The sequence below is a fragment of the Aspergillus karnatakaensis genome (genome assembly GCF_047715665.1).
Source record: "Aspergillus karnatakaensis strain CBS 102800 unplaced genomic scaffold BJY04scaffold_10, whole genome shotgun sequence".
Lineage (NCBI taxonomy): Eukaryota > Fungi > Ascomycota > Eurotiomycetes > Eurotiales > Aspergillaceae > Aspergillus > Aspergillus karnatakaensis.
The window spans coordinates 42,764-55,621 of NW_027395722.1; the positions used below are offsets into that span (position 1 = coordinate 42,764).

Here is a 12,858-nt window from a genome sequence, read left to right on the forward strand (position 1 = left end):
ATGCGGAGACTTGGTTCTAAGCTCGTTCCCACGCGACGCCGCGCTTATTTGCAGGCACTAAGCCACTAACGAGTCTAGCAGCACGGTCGAGGCGTATGTGATTGTTGCCAGGGGCACTCTCCTCGGGCAGGCTATAACTATTGAACAGTTGCAGTTCAAATCACCCAATGCGATGCTACAGTCTTCAATAGGTACGGATACCGCATATTGACACAGCTGCCAGAGCTATTGAAATTTATCTATAAATAAAACATCCGCCTCAAACGCCTGCCCCGGAGCCAGATGAAAATAAATAACAATTCGTAAGATCGCGGCCCAATTCGTCCCAGTATGTTTCAAGTTGCCTTCGCCTGCCCGTTCTCTGCCCCTCCCATCACTGTGTTGACGAATTCCTGGTACCTCAGCACATCGCCCCTCTTTCCGTTTCCTGGCGCCTTGCCGCCTTTCCCACCAAACGCCCTACGCCCTGTAAATCCATTGAGAACCTCGTTGACCTCGCGCTCTGTGAGTGGCCGCTCTCCGTCATCTGGGGCTGTGTTCAAAAGGGCGTCGCGCAATTCGTCCACATCCACCTGGCCACTGTCATCTTCATCAAATGCCGCTAATGCGTTGGTTAGCTCTTGGCGTGAGGAGAGCGGTGCCAGCAGTTGGGAAAGAGTGTTCAGGAATGTAGGAAAGTTGATGGTTGAAGCGCTTCCTGGAGGGAAGAATTGAAACAGATTTGAAGGATCTTGGCCTGTTTCAGAATCCATTAATTATGATTAGGTCGTTCTCAGCACTCTTTTGGTTTTCACGCACCGACATTCGCAAGTACGTCTGCTACATCGTCCTTATCCACGAATCCATCGTTGTCCCGATCCAATACCTGAAATGCCTCTCGGATCTCTCTAAGCTGTGCCGGGGCGAGTCTAGCGGCCGCATCTGACGTCGCAGCCATCATACTTGTAGTTTTCGCCTCCATGCTAGAGGGTGATGATTCGAGTGCGTTGGCCCCCCTGCTCGGGGAAGAAGGTGGATCTCTGGTAAAGCGCGGCTGGGGGATTGGATCTCTGCTCCTTGAAGGGACATCGTGGTCTTCAGCGGTGTATGATTGATTGAGCTTGCTGGGAGATACGACTGGAGTAAAGCCTCTACTCGGAGAGCTTCCTGGCGTGACGGGACGAGCTTGTGCCGGCGGAGAACTTGGGGTAGACGGGCGTCGAAACGGTGATGCACGAGGCGAGTTGAAGGACAGCGGGGAGGGCCGGAAGGGAGCATTGCTGGAGGGCATCTAAGGAATGCGGTTAGGACCATTTGAGTGGGCTGAATATCAGACTATCATACCATATTTTAAAGGGCAAAGAAAGTAAGTCTAAAGACCAAGGGCAACGATGACGGAGTCGAGGAGGTTAGGTAGGTATAACTACATACTTCCCGTTCTGGGAAAAGACCCAAACAAAACAAACTCGGGGGACTCGGCAGGTGAGTCGGCCCGACGGAGCACGTGCGGGGCGTCTTCCTGGACTATAGAGTGGCACCTATACGCATAATGCAGGATACACAACGCCTACAGTAACTATGTTAATTAATCAGAGTGCCTAGTCCGCGGTCCTACGCCGGTCTTTTATTTTTTATACTCTATAGCCACCAAGCAATTGCGGTGTTTTCTCCGCCCAACCCTATACAGCTTCATCCTAAGCTACTTCCCCGCTGTGGAGATCTGATCCCCTTTCGGCCTCTCGTTTTCCCCCTGAGTCTGAGTCTCAGTCCAACTCCGACCAGACAAGACATGCTTCAACCTGTCGATCCAACTGCCGATAATCCTCCTATCTTGCTCTGACGTCTCTTCTCCCCAACCAACCAAATGTCCTACTCCTCAGCATCCTCTCGATTGGCCCATTGACTGAGCATGCCGCTGCCACTGTTCGCCGGCTTCCTGGAGCTATCCCGCCTCAATTAATCGCCGCCTCCTCTCCATCGCACCCTCTCCTCCACCAGGACCCTCCTTCCTCCCACGATAAAAAATGAGCGTCACACTGCCTATACGGACATCAGACGAATCGGGCCAGTCATCGTCGAGTCCGCCAAAGTCCAACGGACTTCCTCACTTATCGCCTTCTCCGTCTTTCATCCAAAGACAATCTCCCCGGAGCTCTCACACCTCAGGCCTCCGCCGCTCCGGTGACCAACAAACCACCATTCCGATCTCCAAACGACGTCGCTGCAAATCGCAATACCCTCGTGATTCACCCGAACGCCATGTCGAGTTCATCCTGGTCGCCTCCTTCCACATTGATCGGGGTCCGATCATGGAACATCAGTATCCGGGCGCCATCAGCAGTGATGAGAGCATGTTGGCGGAATTGATGCTGCCGGATCAGACGCACGTTCGCAGCCAGGATTGGACCATATTTTTCCTTCATAAAGATACCAGCACAGACGGCGATGAGGATGATCCAACATCGGGCAGTAAAAAGAAGAAGAAACGAAAGGGAGAGAGGATATCCTCGGGCGAAGAGGGTAGTGACGGGCCAGATAATGATTCTGAGGACATCACAGAAGATGAGCAAAGCAGCGACGAAGAGGACAGTGGAGAGGGACCCCCGTTGATGTATGTGCTCAATCTGGTCAACACGAAACAAGACAACACTGTCAAGCGGTAAGTCCTAGCTCTAGCCCCAAGCTTCACTATGTACACATAGCTGACCTGTTACTAGAGGTGCAGTGGTCAAGGCCATGGCAATATGCACACGGCATTCTTTTCTTCATATATATAAGGTGCGCTACTGCTTTGACTTTACTCCATTAACAGAATTCACTAACAGAGATTAGCCTATATTACTATTAGCTCTGGAGGACTACTTCAAGTCGCCGTATACGGAGACTCTCGAGACACTTTATAATGCCGTGAACGCTATGGATCTGTCTCTGCTGCCGAAACTGAATCTACTCGAACGCCAAATACTGCAAGCAAGCAACAGCAAAGATATGTTCATTGAAAAATTCGAGCAAATGGTTCATCAACGAGCGATTGAAGATGGCGAACAAAATGAGACTGATGAGGAGAATCCACCGTCACCCAAGAAAGGCGCTGCTCCCCGGTTTGTACTTCCACGGGATACACACGAGTTTGAATCCAAGATAGTCTATCACGACATTCCAATACCGGTCAAGGTACCGACAGTTATCTGGCCCGAAATTGTCGGCGATTTTTCTCTCGTCAAGCTCATCCAGACTTTCTCCGTACCACACGCCGCGACGCCACAACCATTCCCGCTTCACCCTCATCTAACCACCAGTGGTGCCTATACACATCCGATTATTGTTCTTGTTAATGCAATGTTGACGCAAAAACGGGTTGTCTTTCTCGGGCATAACCGTCCGTCTGGGGAAGTGGCAGAGGCAGTCCTAGCTGCCTGTGCACTGGCGTCTGGTGGAATTTTGCGGGGATTCACCCGTCATGCCTTTCCCTACACAGATCTGACGAAGATTGATGATCTACTGCGAGTGCCGGGATTCATCGCCGGTGTCACAAACCCTACGTTTGCAAATCACCCCGAATGGTGGGACGTGCTCTGCGATCTTCCCACCGGGCGGATAAAGATCAGTAATCACATCGAACCAGCACCAGTCACCGACGGCCTCTTATACTTCCAGCAACAGAGCCCAGTGAGTAGCCTTGGGCCGAACGCTGATCCCTGCGGAGACAATCCGTTTATGGAAGATGTGCTGCGCAGCATCGCAAACCGTTATGGCGAAAATGCTGTTAGAGCCAAATGGCGCGCCTACATTACAAAGTTTACGCGCGTAGCGGCCGCTTTCGAGGAGACAGTTTACGGAGCGTCGAACCTATATGTTATGGGGCCTAACGAGGAGCTGACTCCGGAGAGCCCCAGCGGCCTCCAAGCGGATCCGAGTGATCCAACAACTCTCCGTGGCCATGGCTACGTCTGGGCCGACGAAGCCTCTAAACAGCGCGAGCTGATGGCCTCGGTTTCCCGAATCGAAGGTTGGCGGACAACCCGATCATACTATTCCTTCATTCAAGACATCGCAGCAATGTACTGGCCCTCCCGCCCTATACAAAAACCAGACCTCTTCCACCACCACGACCGCCTCCGAACATTGAAACTCCCACCAAGTGAGGCCAGCGCTATTTATGTCGCATTCTCCCACGCAATTAAAGATTACGCGGGGATCTGCCAGCTCTTGACCGTTACCCCAGAGAGCCAAGCGGGTCTTTTCTATCTCGCAATGGGCCTTCTTCATCCTGAGCAAAGCGTCCGCGAGGCAACAGCAGATCTTCTTGAACGAATCGCGCTCCACCCCGCAGGACGGCATTTCTGGGCGCAGCTCAACCGATTCGCGAAGACAGCCTACTTTCGCATCAAGCGAGAACGAGACTCCGGGTCGTCGTCCCTCAAGTCACCAAGCGACAGCTTCGGTCCACCTCAAAGCCTCGTCGGGGTTGCAATGAGTGGCGTGCAGTCTCGAGAGAGTTAACCTCCTCCCTCTCGAGTGTCTACCCCCTTATCCACCACTCATGTCAAACGAATACACCTGGTTTCTGTTTCGAGCGATGCGCCACATTCTGCTTCTCCATTGCCTTTCTCTTAAATATTCTACGTGCATATTACAACATATCTTGCCTCTTTTTCTCAGTCTATATTGTTGATTGATATACTCATGATGTAATGAGTCGGATATACCTGTTTGCTAGTTAGAATTATTCACGATCTGTATCTGCTAAGAATAAGAATCAGACTGGGAAGATGGGATGGCCACACGGCTGATGAATGAATGCATTAACCAACTTATATGTCTTTCCTGGACCTTTTTATTCCTCAAATTATGCAATATATCTCTCATCTTATAGAACGAAATATACAGGGGATGTTGCTGGGTATGCGCAAATGTCGTCATTGAACACTAAAATATATAGTCCCATAATACTACCAGGTAAGATTTCGGAGGATCTCCCTCAAACGTCATTATTTATTTAAGGGCTGAACTCGTTTTGCGCTGGACTTAGTGATGTATGGTATAAGAAAGCAATTTATATTGTTTTAATCATATGTATTATATACGGAGCTCTAGATATTAACATTAGAGAAGTAAAAGTATAGCAGTCGCTGTCATCAGCCATACATGATCCAAATAGGGACGACGCGCTGGAAAGTGAAAAGGAGGGTGTTAGCAGGGTGGGGGCAGTGTAATGTAGTGAGATCAAAGACAGCGCTTGCTAAATAGGAGGTATAAGATCGGTGAAAGGCATGGCTAAGTAAAAAAAAGACTAGTACATAGCCACGCCTATGCTTAGTGCAATGGAGATCCAGACAGGAAGAGATAGGGCAAGGAGCCTTTCCGGCGCAGAAGAGTTAGGGACTTCATCCTCTACACCGGTGGTGATATTGACGTTTGCAAAGTTCGCGCCGCAGCCGCTGTTAATTGCGTGGGCAGAAGGGAGATATGATTCTGCGAGTGGTTGATCCTCGACCTGGGCCCAAGTGCTGAATATATCGAGGGTAGCCTGTAGGCAAGAGTCACAAGTGGGCAGAGACCCGCGGTCTGTGGTGCTTCCGTACGGAAGAAGGTAGACGTCGTAGTCCGCGGGGTTAGATGTGTTTGTGACGGCATCCACGAAGCAATAGTTTGATGTGTCCGGATTCTGGAGGCACGTGGCGCGGTAGATGGGTTGGTAGGTGATCATGTTGTAGTAGGCGTTTGTGACTAGCGGGTTGCCGTCTTTGTAGTCCTGGCCGCAGTTGCTGTCGTCTAGCAGGTCCGATGCAAAGTCAGACATGGTGGAGGAGCATGATTCGACGTCCGCGGCGCAGGCGATGTCGAGGATCCGGGATGTTGTTGCTGCAGAGAGTAAGGAGCGGAAGAAGCCGGTGGAGTCGCGAAGGAGCGTGGAGATGGCATGGCAGTCCGTGAAGGTGGAGTCGGAGAGGAATTTCTGGAAGAAGTCGGGGCAGCTATCGGTGGTGAAGTTGCTAGTCAGGCTGGTGTCGAAAGATGTTGGGAACTCGAAAGACGACAAGGCTTCTGCTCTGGCAATAAGAGTGTCGGTGTCGTCTGCTGTCAGGATATGCCTGTGCGCATGCTCATGGTGGTGGATGGAGGCAATTGGAGCCTTGATAGAGACGGCAAGGGGTGGATCATCCTCAACGGGCACTATGTCGACGATCCCTTGGTCTGGACCAAGTCGCGACAATCCGGCAGATTCTGTTGTGGTTTGTTCAGCACAGACTGCTGGGAGGATCAAAGTCCACAGGACGAAAGTCCGTAGGTGTCTGATAATGGTGAACCCGGATGGTTGTTGCATCCTGAGGGGCATGGCGTGGATTCGTTACGGTCGGCTTCGGTGATGGATGAATAGCGGCATGAATGAGCGATAGGGAGACGTAAAGAGTCGAACAATTAAGATTAAGATTTAAGAGTAATACTGGTGAAGGCGAAGAACGCGAGAAAGGAGTGCTTCGGCCCGCTTGTTATGGGCAAGACATTGTACTGTTGGTGTACCCCAGGGTGGGAGAACGACAGGACGGACTGAGGAGTCCAAATAATCACATGAAAACAAGAAAGCACAGGGATGGGGAAAGACAAGAAGAAGAAGAAGAAGAAGAGGGGAGAGAAGTAGAGAAGGAGAGAAGAGGAAGTTGGATAGGGGCGTTGAAGCAAGGCTGCCAGAGCTGGCTACTTTAGCCTCTCCAATTCGAAGCGTCTGGACTCTCGGCCAACAGCCACCCCCAATAGCACGAGCAATTCCTGCTTGCGACTGGCTATACTTTCAGCAGGATTAGGGCTGACTGTGCTCGCAGTCTGGGTTCAGGCCATTCATGGATTCGATATCTGTTGTTGCTGTTGCTGTTGCTGTTGCTTGAGAGGTCAGGGGCAGTGGAATCGTGGGGACCACCCGGATTCCTGCTCATTCCCTTCACGAGAATACCGGACACCTCGTACTACGGAGGGATTATCGTGAACACGAGAACTGACAGACGCAGATTAACAGGAAGAGTCACCAAGAGCTGCAGAACATCTTCGAACCCCCCAAAATCCCAAGGGCGCCTGCCAATCAGAATGTGGAGAAGTCCTCCACCAAATCTGCAGCGAGTCCACTTCCGCTATCGCAGTCAGCCAGGATGACTCTTCTTCCAACTTCCTAGTAGAACAATTCTTTGTATATACATATACTTGCACTCGCTCAAACACTCTCCGCTCAAATATGTCGTCAGATCCAGTCCCCGAGACAAGGGTCCTTGCTGTGGCCAGCCATGTATGCGTTTAACCCCCACTTTGATATCCCACTATCAAATTCGAGACTGACAGCACCAGGTTGTCTATGGGTACGCTTCCCCTACCTACTCAATAAATTTTGGGAACGAACATTGTTGCGGCTTGATCTTCCGAGCTAACACAAACTAGCCATGTCGGCAACAAAATGGCAGCTCTCGTTATGCAGTTCATGGGCTGCGACGTCGCCGCCTTAAATACCGTCAACTTTAGTGAGTAGACCCCGAACTACTGCCGTTCGATACTAACATTAAGTTCAGGTAATCATGCCGGTTATCGGCAATTAAAGGGGACCAGGGCCACGGCAGAGGAAATCAAGAGTCTCTACGAAGGCCTATGCCAAAGCAACCTCATAGACTTCGATGTTATGCTCTCTGGATACGCACCCAGCGCTGCTGCTGTAGAAGCAGTCAATGCTATCGGACAAGACCTCAAGCGCAAGGCCGCAGACCGCCCGGGGTCTTTCTTTTGGGGTGCATTTCCCATCCCGAATAATCTCAAGTCGAGCTGACAGCTATCGCATAGTCCTGGACCCAGTCATGGGCGACCAAGGCCGTCTGTACGTCAACGACGACGTAGTCCCCGCATACAAAAGCATTATCGACCATGCCGACCTCATCCTGCCTAATCAATTCGAAGCCGAGTACGTCTCCCCCCCGGCTCCACCTCAACCTGAATTTCAGATCTTAACTTCCTTGCAGAGTCCTATCCGGCATCCAAATAACCTCACTCCCCACCCTCGCAAAAGCAATAACAACCCTCCACGCCACCTACAAAATCCCACACATAATCATCACCTCCGTGCAATTGTCCAAACTCTCTCCCTCTTCCCAGAACCCCTCTCCGGAATCCTCCAACACCCAGAATTCATTAACGGTAATCGGCTCCACTGCCGACTCGAGCGGGAAGCCGCGTCTCTTCCGCATCGATGTTCCAGCCATTGACTGCTTCTTCAGCGGGACAGGCGATATGTTTGCCGCTCTCACCGTCGCCCGCCTCCGAGAAGCTGTATTTGAAGACTCGAACAAGGAGCTACGGAATACCAAGTCGTGGGTTTCTAGTGACGAGGTTTCCGCTACGGAGCTGCCGCTTGCGAAGGCGACGGAGAAGGTATTGGCTAGCATGCATAATGTGCTTGAGAAAACGATTGAGGCGAGGGATGCGGAGCTCGCCGCGAATGCGTCTTTCGTAAATAAGGAGGGGAGTGAGGAGGAGGTCAAGAAGAGGGAGCACTTGCGGTTGACGAAGGCTGCGGAAGTTCGGTTAGTGAGGAACGCAAGGTATTTGCGCCAGCCGACGGTGGAGTTCAAAGCGGAGGAGTGGAAGGAGGGACTCTGAGCGGAGTCGGTGAGGGTTGTTTATGTCTTTAAACATTCAGTGCGGACTCATCATTACTAGAGAGGATAGAGCATTGGCATGCATAGTGTGTTTATTCGTAGATCGGGGCGGATGTCAACAGGATTCCGCTGTCTATTTCATTCGTGTCGTAAATGTACCATTTAATAGACTCGATGAGCTCAGCTCATACCATCTCAAAGCATATATCAACTCGGGTTATTTAGTTTCCAGTACTTCCAAAGCCACCAGCACCACGAACACTCTCCTCTAGCTCCTCGACAACCTGAACCTCGGGTGTATAGATCTGTAACCAATCGCCCGTTAGCAACCAGAGTCAAGCAGGATATAGCATGTAGAGGAAGGAAATAAAACATACCCTCTCCAAAACCAGCTGCGCAACACGATCTCCTTCCTTGATTGTGAAATCCACGTCCGAGAAGTTGAAGAGCAGCACCTTCACCTCACCCCTGTAATCGGCGTCGATAACGCCGGCACCGGTATCGATGAAGTGCTTTGAGGCGAGGCCGCTGCGGGGGGCAACGCGGCCGTCTATCCCCGAAAAGCCAAGTTAGTAAGTCATTCATCCCACTGCGAAAAATCGGACGAGATAAGAAGATCTGGATACGTACAGGTCCCCTCAGGAACAGCAATTGCCAGCCCGGTATCAACAAGCGCCTTTCCCTTCGCGGGAATGACAATCTCCTTCGCGCTGTAGAGGTCGTACCCCGCGGCAAAGGCGGAACCCCGTGTCGGTGCGCGGGCAGAGTCTGTGAGCTTCTTCACGAGAAGTGGAGGAATTGGGGTGTTTGCGGGAGGAGCGGTGGTGACGGGGGTGCTGTGGGAGCCCATTTTGAGTTGTTCGTCAATTGATGTAGTGTTTGAAGGCTTGGGGCGTTTGGCGAGGGGAGAGGCGGGGAGAGAGGGGGGCTCGTGGGTGGTTGTTGATTCTTTGGGAGGTGGCGTTGTCTCTTTGGTCATGGTATGGTTAAGTCTGGGTGTGAGGAGGAGAGAAAGAGGAGGAAGAGGAAGACGAGGTTTGGAGAGGAGAAAAGTGCGGTGTATGGATACGGGGTTCATGCAAGCGATTTTCTCGAGAGCTTGATGCGCATCGAGTCGAGTGGGACGCGTCTGGCGGTGAACGCGCACGCGTAAAGTGCTGACTGACTAATACTGCGCAGGTGGTCTGCTTGGCCGACGTAGACTGAGGAAGCTGCCGAGCCCCGCAGAAAGCAATTGTCCAGCAAACGAAATGAGCCTCGGTCCGGGGGGAACCTGGGGACGCTTTGCTCTCCGGGCCAGCGTCTTAATACCGACAACGTTCCTGGCCTGGCAATGCGTCCACTTTGGCCCCAATTCCTCCTTCTCCGTCGTTGGAGGATACTCTCATAACCCTTTCTTTTATCGCGAAATCATGGCCGGAGCCGTGCGTCAGCCGATCGACATCCCAGCTCTTGAGCGGTATATCGAGCAGCATGTACCCATCATCAAGACGCCGTTGGAGGTGAAGCAGGTAATACAACCAACGGACCAAACGTGGGCCATGAGACAAGTATGAGAGAATACCGTATTAACTCATGTTCACAGTTTGGTTTCGGCCAGTCGAACCCGACGTACCAGCTCATTGCACCCGATGGAAAGAAATTTGTGATGCGCAAGAAGCCCCCGGGCAAGCTGCTGTCGAAAACTGCACACAAGGTCGAGCGGGAATATAAAATTATTCATGCGTTGGAACAAACGGATGTGCCCGTGCCAAAGGCATACTGTCTCTGCGAAGACAGCAGTGTCATCGGGACGCCGTTCTATATCATGGAGTTCCTTGATGGGCGGATATTCACCGATCCTGCTATCCCAGAGGTTTCTGCCGAGGAGCGAAACGCGTTGTAAGGAAGATATCTCGAGTATCAGCACCAACGACTAACGTTGCGCAGATGGAAAGATGCGGTCCGCACCCTTGCTAAATTTCACCGTGTTGTCCCTAAGGAGGTTGGATTAGAAAGGTTCGGAAAGCCAACAGGCTTCTATGATCGACAGATCGCCACATTCACCACGATCTCTCAAGCACAAGCTCAAGCCGTCGACGTCGAATCAAAAGAACCGGTCGGCGAACTACCCCATTTCCACGAAATGGTAAGCTTCTTCCAAGACAAGGCCGCGCAGCCGAAAGACCGCGGAACCCTCGTCCACGGTGACTACAAGATCGACAATATGGTCTTCCATAAAACGGAGCCTCGTGTCATCGGTGTGTTAGACTGGGAAATGGCCACAGTTGGCCACCCGCTCTCTGATTTCTGCAACCTCACCAGTCCCTACTTCCTCGACGGCACAGAATATCAGGCCGACCAGTTCAAACCGGGTGCTGTGCCCGGTCTGCCGACACGCGAAGAGTGTCTGCGATGGTACAGTGACGCCGCAGCGTGGGACCCTACACCGGATGTCATCTGGGGTGACGCATTCTTCTCCTGGCGGAGCTCAGTCATTATGCAGGGTATCAAAGCCCGCTACGCATTGAGACAAGCTAGTAGCGCGCGAGCCGCAGAGTATGCCCAGAAGATGGTTCCTTTTGCACTGAGCGCCTGGGAGCGAGTACGAAAGGTACAAACGGCAATCGGTGCCCGCCAAAAGGGCAAGTTGTAGCGTAGCGTCAGCTTTAGCGTGTGCGTACTTTAAGATAGTACATTCCATAACAAATATACCAGGATTCTCTGCCTTGTTTTTGACTTTGAAGTTTGAGCTCCAGTGGACTGCGGAGTAGGGTTTGGTTGGGTTGGATCGTGTGTGATTGTGCGTGGCGTTGCAAGCCACAAACTATGCTTGCAGCAACTGTCAGTAAGCGAGGAGTTCGAACTGGAACTGGAAGGCTCAAGTCTTGCGATCCCCTCACCTAAATTAAAGGCAATGAGCATGTCAGCAAAGACCTCGAGCAAACAAACATGCATTCCTACCTAGGTAAGCTCCCACTGTAAGGTTGTTTACTTGTCAACTAACTAAACATATGACAAAACATGACAGGCCAGACCCTTGACGAGAACTTGACTCTACACAATCTTTGAACCCCCAAACCCCCGCGGCTGTCGGACTCAGGCGTTCGGTCATCAGTTCATATAGTACAGTCATCCGAATCATGTCTTACTCTGCTGTCTTTCGTTCCCCACTTGGGGCCTTCTTCGCGAATTTTCTCCGAGGGTAGTCTAGCTGTTAATGTCTAGCTGCTAGCTTGGTCAAGCAGACAAGACCGCAAGCTAGATCTCAAGTCTCATCAAAGTCTCAAACTGGGAGACTACGCTGGCGGCGGGAAAGGTGTCTTTCCTATCCGGGCCGTCAAGCAACTAACTAATGAAAACCGGGCCATTGATTGTCTTTCCATAAGCCTCGTGCAGGAACCTCGAGCTCGGGATCAAACTTGAAATTGATTGCAGCCTTGGATATGGACAGAGAACAACACGAGCGCACCTCACTTTGGCTCGACTCAACTCGACTCGGACGGTTTCGGTCTCGAGTCTCGAGGTCAAGCATGCTCTGTGTACAAAAACTAGGGCATGCGGGTGAGAATCCATCTGGATAATGAACCCTGTCCCTGCGATCTCGGAATGGTGGTGATTGGTGATTGGGGATGACGGTGCATGATGGAGGCTGGATGGGTTGGGTTGTTGTCATGGCTTCAACAGGATGGAAAGTTGAGCTAACATCCTCGTATAATGTGCCAAGAGGGAAACACCCGCGCCAGTCAGGCGGAAACAACTCACTGTTCAGAAGGTGAAGTGAACTGACTGAGTCTGACTCTTCAAAAGATTTCCAAGCCACCAGGATGAGCTGTGACTTGAGTCGAGCTGAGTTGAGGCGACAGCGGGGTCCGCGGAAAGAATCCGTTGCGAATGCACGATGGATGTAGTGGCACTTGTCAGGTTCAATTAATTGACTGAAACTAGGTAATTGGGTGCGGCTCATTCGGTGCTTTTTTCTTTTTTCTTTTTTACAGTTTCTTTTTTTTTTTTTTTTTTTTCCTTTTTGTTTAGGTTGCAAGTGTCGGCGCCTTGTGAGACGAGTGATTCGCCTTGAACCCGCCTCTTGCTGTCTCAAGTTTCAAGACACTACTACTTAGGTATACTTCCGGAGGAATAGAGCCGCTATCTGCGTACTATGTTTTGGCCTCAGGCTTTCAATGACCAGGAAGGAAAGTCTAGCATCCAATGAGGCGGCATCCAGATCTCCTCATTAGTAGGGCTTTCGGTATGGCCACGCAGTGCA

The 12,858-nt window shown here is 51.4% G+C and overlaps 7 protein-coding genes across 7 annotated transcripts; 3 read left to right on the forward strand and 4 right to left on the reverse strand.

Annotated features, from left to right (window-relative positions):
- Positions 1–153: 153 nt before the first annotated feature.
- BJY04DRAFT_6418 (putative calmodulin) lies at positions 154–1,556 on the reverse strand. The gene is made up of 3 exons (XM_073720794.1): positions 1,324–1,556; positions 799–1,270; positions 154–736 (listed from the first exon to the last, which is right to left on the reverse strand). The coding sequence occupies exons 1-3, from the start codon at positions 1,324–1,326 to the stop codon at positions 336–338; spliced, it is 876 nt and encodes a 291-aa protein (XP_073574140.1). The 5' UTR covers positions 1,327–1,556; the 3' UTR covers positions 154–335.
- A 16-nt stretch (positions 1,557–1,572) lies between these two features.
- BJY04DRAFT_225609 (AFI1/MesA family protein) lies at positions 1,573–4,765 on the forward strand. Its single transcript, XM_073718241.1, has 3 exons — positions 1,573–2,638; positions 2,697–2,757; positions 2,812–4,765. Exons 1-3 carry the CDS (start codon positions 2,004–2,006, stop codon positions 4,480–4,482), a joined length of 2,367 nt encoding a protein of 788 aa, XP_073574141.1. The 5' UTR covers positions 1,573–2,003; the 3' UTR covers positions 4,483–4,765.
- Positions 4,766–5,034: 269 nt separating this feature from the next.
- Positions 5,035–6,644, reverse strand: BJY04DRAFT_182207 (uncharacterized protein). Its single transcript, XM_073710305.1, has one exon. The coding sequence runs from the start codon at positions 6,317–6,319 to the stop codon at positions 5,273–5,275; it is 1,047 nt and encodes a 348-aa protein (XP_073574142.1). The 5' UTR covers positions 6,320–6,644; the 3' UTR covers positions 5,035–5,272.
- A 563-nt stretch (positions 6,645–7,207) lies between these two features.
- On the forward strand, positions 7,208–8,613 carry BJY04DRAFT_215301 (pyridoxal kinase; the record flags this gene model as incomplete). The annotated part of the gene is made up of 6 exons (XM_073715440.1): positions 7,208–7,258; positions 7,318–7,328; positions 7,408–7,487; positions 7,536–7,748; positions 7,801–7,918; positions 7,977–8,613. The coding sequence occupies 6 exons, from the start codon at positions 7,208–7,210 to the stop codon at positions 8,611–8,613; spliced, it is 1,110 nt and encodes a 369-aa protein (XP_073574143.1).
- A 220-nt stretch (positions 8,614–8,833) lies between these two features.
- Positions 8,834–9,591, reverse strand: BJY04DRAFT_215302 (dUTPase-like protein; the record flags this gene model as incomplete). Its single annotated transcript, XM_073715441.1, has 3 exons — positions 8,834–8,917; positions 8,990–9,162; positions 9,243–9,591. The coding sequence occupies 3 exons, from the start codon at positions 9,589–9,591 to the stop codon at positions 8,834–8,836; spliced, it is 606 nt and encodes a 201-aa protein (XP_073574144.1).
- Positions 9,592–9,862: 271 nt separating this feature from the next.
- BJY04DRAFT_215303 (phosphotransferase family protein) lies at positions 9,863–11,247 on the forward strand (the record flags this gene model as incomplete). The annotated part of the gene is made up of 3 exons (XM_073715442.1): positions 9,863–10,123; positions 10,198–10,493; positions 10,542–11,247. The coding sequence occupies 3 exons, from the start codon at positions 9,863–9,865 to the stop codon at positions 11,245–11,247; spliced, it is 1,263 nt and encodes a 420-aa protein (XP_073574145.1).
- A 47-nt stretch (positions 11,248–11,294) lies between these two features.
- BJY04DRAFT_182214 (uncharacterized protein) lies at positions 11,295–12,624 on the reverse strand. Its single transcript, XM_073710306.1, has one exon. The coding sequence runs from the start codon at positions 12,556–12,558 to the stop codon at positions 11,944–11,946; it is 615 nt and encodes a 204-aa protein (XP_073574146.1). The 5' UTR covers positions 12,559–12,624; the 3' UTR covers positions 11,295–11,943.
- Between the last annotated feature and the right edge of the window lie 234 nt (positions 12,625–12,858).